Source organism: Euleptes europaea, chromosome 9 (genome assembly GCF_029931775.1).
Source record: "Euleptes europaea isolate rEulEur1 chromosome 9, rEulEur1.hap1, whole genome shotgun sequence".
NCBI lineage: Eukaryota > Metazoa > Chordata > Lepidosauria > Squamata > Sphaerodactylidae > Euleptes > Euleptes europaea.
Window position 1 is genome coordinate 50,666,505 of NC_079320.1, and position 8,134 is coordinate 50,674,638.

Below are 8,134 nucleotides of genomic sequence, written 5' to 3' on the forward strand. Positions count from 1 at the left end.
ATGTCCTGCTGAGGAGCTACAATTGGTATGTTCCAGTGCTGAATAATGGCAACTAATAGCAGTGTTGGCATACTGAATTCTGCTTACCTGGCTGTAGAATCCATAGACTCTTTCTTGCCCCAGAATCCGCTACAGCAGCCATTTAAAAATGCTTGGATCTCCATGCTGAATAATTATACGAAGTTCCAGATTGCAACCTGGGGGTCACTTCTCGTGCATGAGCTTGCATATTTCTTAATATGCTTGCCTGGATTTGTATTTCAGTTTATACCTTACATGCAAAAGTATAAAATACAACAGGTAAGGTGGATTTCATTTTTCATCTGAAAAATTTGAGCTCTGATTTCACTTGGAATTTTCCAGTCCGTGTATCTCTCCACCCCTTCCCTGCCCCTTCCCATGTGCAAGCTATATTTTTGATGGTTGCCTAAAGGGTCTTAGGAAAGATAGGAAAACTTAATTTTCATGTTTTCTCCTGCTGCAGAAGTACATTTGGAATAATTTTCTTCAGTTGAGACAGAGGGACAAAGGGTTTAGACACGCTGTGTTTCACAAACTTTTAAGTGTGCTTTGTGTTAACGTGGCGTTGTGGAGATAAAATAATTGCTGCAGGACTGAACAGCTACCAGGTATAATATTGCTAGATCTATGATGTTACCCTGTTCTGGGCCCCAACAGAACCAATGCTGTTATTAAAAGTAAGAGGATAATGTTTGATCGTCACTGAGGTCTTCCTCAGGAGGTGGTGGGCTCTCCTTCTTTGGAGGTTTTTAAGCAGAGGCTAGATGGCCATCTGTCAGCAATGCTGATTCTGCGAATGAAGGCAAATCACGGGAGGGAGGGCAGGAAGGGTTACCTCAGTGTTTGACTCTTGTGGCCCTTTCTTACATAACCAGGATAATGCCGATCACCACTTTGGGGTCAGGAAGCAATTTTCCTTCAGGCCAGATTGGCCAAGGATCTTGAAGGTTGTCGTTTTATTTTTATTTTTTTTGCCATCTTCTGGACATGGAGTAGGGGTCAATGGGAGTGTGGGGTTGGGGAGGTAGTTGTGAATTTCCTGCATTGAGCAGCGGTTGGACTAGATGACCCTGGTGGTCCCTTCCAACCATGATTCTATTGAGTCACTGGTTCACAGCGGCTAGCACAATAGAACTAAAACTTAACTCCTATTAAGTGCACTGGCTAGTCTCTAATAATACACTTTTGAAGTACACTCAAGCTCATCCAATTATTGAGTTGGATTGAGCAATCCATTAGTGGTAGGTGCTGACAACTGTGGATTTCCCCCCACATTCCTCTCCTCCCAGCTGCCCTTTTAACCCTAGGAAAGTTTATTCCCGGGATCATTGGGACTTCTTTGGACTAATAGCCGTGTGGGTTGGGTGGCTGAAGTGGGGATGGGGAAGGAAATGGAATTGCCCTTGGTCAGCTGTTTGTGCAGTTCCCAGAGTCAGAAATGGTTGCTGGTGGAAAAAGAATAGGGGAATTAATTCTTGTGTCCACAGACTGCTGTACCCAGCCGGATACTTATACATATGGATTAACATATAACTTGATTATTGTTAAAATATTATAATGCAAAATATGGGAGTCATATGCAATAAAAGATTAATATTTGATATCTACTCTCTCAAGTGGTTGACAACAAAAGACAATCAGATGCTAAATGCATTAAAGGTTATTTGAGCTTTGCAGGTATAGAATATAGTAATTTATTTCCCATTGAGATTAACATGCATCACCATTTAAGGATCTACTGATTTCAAGTAGGCCCATGGCTTACAGGGTGCTGGCTTTGAGCTATGAAGCCATACCTCTGTTGAATCCCGTGAACTGTAATATCTCCTCTTGACCTGAAAACTGCCTCGACTCATTACTTTGGGTTGGATCTAAATGTGCCATGAACACATGAAGCGGCCTTATACTAAATCAGACCCTTGGTCCATCAAAGTCAGCATTGTCTACTCAGACCGGCAGCGGCTCTCCAGGGTGTCAGGCTGAGGTCTTTCATATCACCTAGTTGCCTGGTCCCTTTAACTGGAGATGCCGGGGATTGAACCTGGGACCTTCTGCATGCCAAGCAGATGCTCTACCACTGAGCCACAGCCCCTTCTCTACCACAGCCATGGTGCCATAGGAATGGTGCTTCTATTGTTGAAGGCTGTCCGCTTTTAGTTTGAAGTTACATCTTGACTACTGGTGTTGGGATATTATATTATGTTTCTATTTGTGAAATCAGGAATATTTAAAGACTCCTTTTTAATTACAGGATAAGCCAGAAACATGGGAAAAACAATGGAGATGTTTAAAAAAAGTGATGTTCAGTCACTTCTTCATTCAGTTGCCTCTGATATGCGGTACCTACTATTTCACAGAATATTTCAGCATTCCTTATGACTGGGAACACATGCCAAGATGGTAAGGAACTTTCCTTGTGGCTTTCAGATCATTCTTCCTTATTACAAATTACAGCCTTGTCTAGTGTATGGGAGTGTTGTAGGAAGTAGCTGTGTGACCTTGCTTCTCAAGTATTGAAACATTACAGAGAGAAAAGACAGGAGCTAAGCAATATAGAGAATAATAAAGGTTTGATGTGTGTGTGTAAAGTGCCGTCAAGTTGCAGCCGACTTATGGCAACCCCTTTTTTGGGGGGTTTTCATGGCAAGAGACTAACAGAGGTGGTTTGCCAGTGCCTTCCTCTGCACAGCAACCCTGGTATTCCTTGGAGGTCTCCCATCCAAATACTAACCAGGGCTGACCCTGCTTAGCTTCTGAGATCTGACGAGATCAGGCTAGCCTGGGCCATCCAGGTCAGGGAAAGGTTTGATAGCCAGTAAGTATTGATCCTCCAGGTGTATGTGGGTGAGGGAAGAAGAAGAAGATGGGATTAGCCCATTACCAGGCTGTCCCAGAAAAGAATTCAGGGTGTGACAGGGGAGTGTCTAGTCCTTGGGCTGATGTTGATAGAGCGGCCACATTGATAGTTATGCAAAATATAGCAATGCCCTTTCTGTTTTCTTTGAAGGGCATCGTCTTTCCATAGACCAGGGGGTAGAGAGGCAAAGGGAGAAGTTTCTTTTTCCAGTGGTTTGAAACTTCATCCAAGATGGAGTTCAGGTCACTTCCTGTCCTTGGTATCCAGCACTGCATGCCTTTGGAATGGTCCTGCACACTTATCCTTGTGTGCCATTTGTCCAGCCCTGTGCAATAGTCTATGTATGCCAGGGACTCTGGGTCCTCATAGGTTTCCAGCACTGCATGCCTTCTGGGTGGTGCTGCTCCAGTCCTGCGCACTGTTTCATGGGTGCTGGGTATGCAGGGGTATCACCACAATTGTGCTTTGGTCACATTCTGAAACGACAAGAGTAACTGGGAAAGACAATAATTCTAGGAAAAGTTGAAGGCAGCAGGAAAAGAGGAAGACCCAACATGAGATGGATTGACTCAGTCAAGGAAGCCACGGCCCTCAGTTTGCAAGTCCTGAGCAAGGCTGTTAATGATAAAACACTTTGGAGGTCATTAATTCATAGGGTCACCGCAAGTCAGTAGCGACTTAATACACACACGTTACTCTTCTGTCCAACTGTAACATCCTCTGCTAGTTTTACTTAAGAGAGATATAATGGAAAGTTTTTAGTTCTTACTGGTTGCTCATTTGTTCCTGCCCATTGCAAATATTCGGTGACACGTTATATTTTTCATAGGCAATGCAGTATTGTCCAGCAGTAGAGGTACAGGAGAAACAGAGTAGGGAATTGAATAGCCTGTTCTGTTGAACCTCACCCTTTAAAAGTATTTTCCCCTTTTTCACAGGTTTGTGATACTTGGCCAATGTTTTGCGTGTGCTGTGATTGAGGACACCTGGCATTATTTTCTGCATAGACTTCTGCATCACAAGAGAGTATACAAGTACATCCACAAAGTGCATCATGAATTTATTGTATGTATAGCCTTAATTTTTAATGCTTCTATAGTTAATGTAAAAGTGCTGTGGGCTTATTAATGTATAGGACATCTGTAATAAATACTTCTGGACATGCGGAGAAGAGACAGGTATACATGCCCAGATATTTCCATTGAGTTTTATAGCACTGCAGTTCCTTGACCTTGCTATTACAGGGAATGCAACTCAGCCAGGGCTGAATGGCTTCATAAACAGAAATTCTTCAATATCTCAGGACTACTCCCTGGATAGTAGAACACACCAATGGTAGCTGTTGCTATGCTCCCAGAGCTCAGAAATCCTATTAGTTTTTCTTTCTGTTAAATGCCTTCCTTCCTAAAAGGTTTGCCCTTTTTCATTATTGCCATTCACTGAGTTGGTTTTCACTGAGCTACCGGCCACAGTGTCTTTCCTTGAAAGTCACAGACAGTTCAGTAGTCATCAGTATACATGTGAAGCTGGGATTTCTTATGCCAATGTTGTTGTTTTACATTTGCTTACATTGCATCTCATTTGCTTCATTTTTCTTTGTCTAGTTCGGAGAAGAACTCTCAAAGCTGTTCATAGTCAGCTAAAGTTTTCACCTTCCTGAATAACTTGATATAGCCTGCAAACTTGATCTACGACACGAGTCAGCCCATTAAAGTTATGTTTAATACCAGACTCCAAAACATCACTTGGTTCCCTCCATTGTTAATTAGTTTAAGAGAGTTGCTTATCTGTGCCTACCTGCAGACTATCAGTTCACTGCTGTCCTGTAGTTTGCGCCTTTTAAAATGTAGTGTCTACTGGATATCGTACGAAATAAGGCCTAGGTTTGTTGTAGACTGCATCACCATCAACTTAGCCTTTCTTGATTTAAAGCTGCCCTGACTATGTCTCAGCTTCCTTGCTACCTGTTGGCTTGCTTTTCCCAACAAAAAGCAAGAGCAATTACAATTAGGAAACTATAATCTCCTGAACTGTCATACTGATGCTCCATCTAATCCCTCAAAAGTGGGGGAAGGGTTTGCAGGAAGCCCTGCAGATGCGGAGGCCTGCATCCATGCTGGTGCTGGTGCATGGGGGTACACTAGCATTGACAGGGATGTGGAGAGAGGGCTTAAAAGGCCCAGTGGGCCGGCCTTGCCCTCTTTGGTCTTCTTCTAGCCATGCTGTCACAGCACTTGCAAAACAGGTGTGGAATACATTATGTGCCCTTGGTCACTGCAGACGTTGCTTGGATGTAAAATTCATAAAGTAGCCCATCAGTGGTGTGTCAGTTCCCCTTATTCCACATCTGTCTGCTATCTGAACATTCTGCCTTCACCGATGGCACCAACATGAAGCCAGTTCCCGTTTGCTATGTGGTGTAGTGGTTAGGAGTGGTGGACTGTAATCTGGTGAACCGGGTTGGTTTCCCCACTCCTACTCATGAAGCTTGCTGGGTGATCTTGGGCTAGTCACAGTTTTCTCTGAACTCTCTCAGCCCCACCTCCCTCACAAGGTGTCTGTTGTGGGGAGAAGAAGGGAAGGTGATTGTAAGCTGGTTTGAGACTCATTAAAGGTAGGGGAAATTGGCGTATGAAAACCAACTCTTATTATTGATAACCAGATAACATTGTTTGAGGCAGTATTTTTCTACCTTTGTAAACTGCAGTAAGGCCACTTATTTATTCATTCAATCTGTAATCCATACTTGTTTTTGTCTGTGTTCTTTCTTTGCGAACCAAATGAAAGGGAGAACAGGGCTCTGGTAACTTCAGTATGTGCAAAGAATAGGTGTTTTTGATAGTTGCAGCTTGCTGTGCAAGGGTGACAGAATCCCTCTCTTCTACACAGCTCTTGAACATAGAGGATGCATTTGGTTGCTTTGTCTGCATCAGCATTTCTGAAACAATAGATACATCCAAGATAAATAAAAGCAAATGATGGTTCTGCCAATGCTGCAGCCTTCAGATTGGGGTGTGACCCACCTGTGGGTCTTGTCCTGCCAGCTGGCAACCGAATGTTTTAAAGTTGTTTTGTTTTGATGTGGGTTTTAACTGTCCTCCCCAGTCTTAAATTACAATGTGCTTCAGGAACATGATGAGCAGATACATGCTTGAAGGATCGCAGATGCCTTTCCCATCTGGCAGTTTTTAAAATGAGGGTTGCTGGTGGTGAAATTGCTTAGGCTTTGGATTCTATTTACTTCTCTACCTTTGTTTGTAAATACAGGTGAGTTGAGGACCTGAGCTTGAAGCGGGGAAGAATTCTTGTACAGGACCTGCTCATGTATACCTGTTTGTGTACACGCCAAACTTAAATTACCAGTATCTGTTTTAGGTAGTATGTTAACATACAGGTTTTTTTCCTTAGAAGTCCATGTATTTTCTCTCTCTCCTTATAGGCTCCATTTGGGATGCAAGCAGAGTATGCGCACCCTCTGGAAACCCTTATACTTGGGGCGGGATTTTTTATTGGAATAGTACTCTTCTGTAATCACGTAATTCTTTTGTGGGCGTGGGTAATTTGTCGCTTGCTGGAGACCATTGATGTCCACAGGTAAATATTCTTAATGTTGCTTTAGTACTGACTCCATGTGTTCAAACTCAGAGCAACTAATGTCTAAATAGGGTTTTTGTATAACAATTAAAGACTTAGTATTTCTATTCTAAAAATGTGAATTTAAGACTGGGATCCTATGTGTAATTACCTGGAAGTATGTTGTGTCTGGGTTTAGAGGCACTTGCTTCTGCATTTATAAGAATGAGCTATTCATCTGAAAACAAATTTCACAATTTTGGGTGACGGCAAGAGGATCCCACTTTTCATTGTTGTTAATGGAAAAGTTGGTTGGATTTAATCCAATATTTTGTCATTGTTTGGGCAAAAGGGCCAATTGATTTTCTTCATAAAGGATTGCTCTATGAAATTGCACAGCTTGATTTGTAACTACTAGGTGGAGTGCTCCGGTAAAATCTGGAGTTATCTTGCCTGCATCATTGCACTTGGATAGGCAAGCCAAGGCTTCAATTTGCACTGGTTTAATTCCACTCTAATCTGTCAATTACCACATCTTTGCTGGAGCAAATTGTCACAATGCATCTGCTTGCAAACACCCAGAAGCAAAAGCTGTTGCTGTTTTACAAATAGTGCTTTGGGAGCACGGTAAGAAGTACTTAGAGGCAAACAGGCTGTTCTCCCATCTTGTTAGGCAAGACCAACTCAACACCTGTAAACGTTCAGGATGTGAAAAGTGCTCAGGTTATTAGATTGACCAACCAGTATAAGCAGTTCTGAATTCCATCAATTCCAGTGGGCAAAGTTCTTGCGCGTCCTTGGCTCCAAATTTAATGGGACAACTTACGTTTCTCTGTACTTTGAACCTGTATTGGAACTGATTAATAATAATGGGACCTAAAATAATTAAAGTTGATGAGGTTGTGTCTTAACATCAGTGTGTCTTCTCCCTGGGACACCTTTTATTCAAACATCTGTCATGTACCTGCCCGCTATTCTACAGAACCCTTTCTGTTATGCATAGCATGCTTCCTGTGGCCTGACTGTGCATGGTAGTTTTTCAGGGAATGTATTCTGTGCACCCTGGTTAGTATTTGGATGGGAGACCACCAAGGAACACCAGGGTTGCAACGCAGAGGAAGGCACTGGCAAACCACCTCTGTTAGTCTCTTGCCATGAAACCCCCCCCCCCCAAAAAAAAAGGGGTCGCCATAAGTCGGCTGCGACTTGACGGCACTTTACACACACACATACATTTTGTGCACAAACAGTTCCTGCAGAGATAAGATGTACAAATGAAAATGAAGAGTGCACATCTGTCACTTCAGAAGTTTGTGGTCCAGTAGAATAGGCATTGATTTTTAGAAGTTTTAAAATCATAGTTGTTAGAGAAACAAGTGAATGTCTAAACTACTAGCCCGGTTTCAGTGTAAAGGAAATGTGAAAAATGCTTTTGTCCCACTATTGTAAAACTCCTCTCACTACTTTTTTAATAGCGGCTATGATTTGCCTCTGAATCCTTTGCATTTGTTGCCTTTCTATGGCGGGGCTCGCTTTCATGACTTCCATCACATGAACTTCATTGGCAACTATTCTTCAACCTTCACGTGGTGGGACAAAATCTTTGGCACGGACTCTCAGTACCAATCTTATGTGGAAAAAGTGAAGAAACAGGAACATGTGACGGAAAAGAAGACCGAATAA

At 42.6% G+C, this 8,134-nt stretch overlaps 1 protein-coding gene across 1 annotated transcript; it reads left to right on the forward strand.

The window, feature by feature from the left end:
* Positions 1 to 8,134, forward strand: MSMO1 (methylsterol monooxygenase 1). The gene is made up of 5 exons (XM_056855953.1): positions 1 to 300; positions 2,273 to 2,421; positions 3,817 to 3,943; positions 6,318 to 6,472; positions 7,927 to 8,134. The coding sequence occupies exons 1-5, from the start codon at positions 46 to 48 to the stop codon at positions 8,132 to 8,134; spliced, it is 894 nt and encodes a 297-aa protein (XP_056711931.1). The 5' UTR covers positions 1 to 45.

Bases quoted from the DNA above. Each gene is read 5' to 3' on its own strand.
- MSMO1 (XM_056855953.1), top strand. From the start codon at position 46: ATGGCAACTAATAGCAGTGTTGGCATACTGAATTCTGCTTACCTGGCT. The intron at 301-2,272 runs GTAAGGTGGATT...TTTTAATTACAG, and splicing joins AAAAGTATAAAATACAACAG to GATAAGCCAGAAACATGGGA. The intron at 2,422-3,816 runs GTAAGGAACTTT...CCTTTTTCACAG, and splicing joins TGGGAACACATGCCAAGATG to GTTTGTGATACTTGGCCAAT.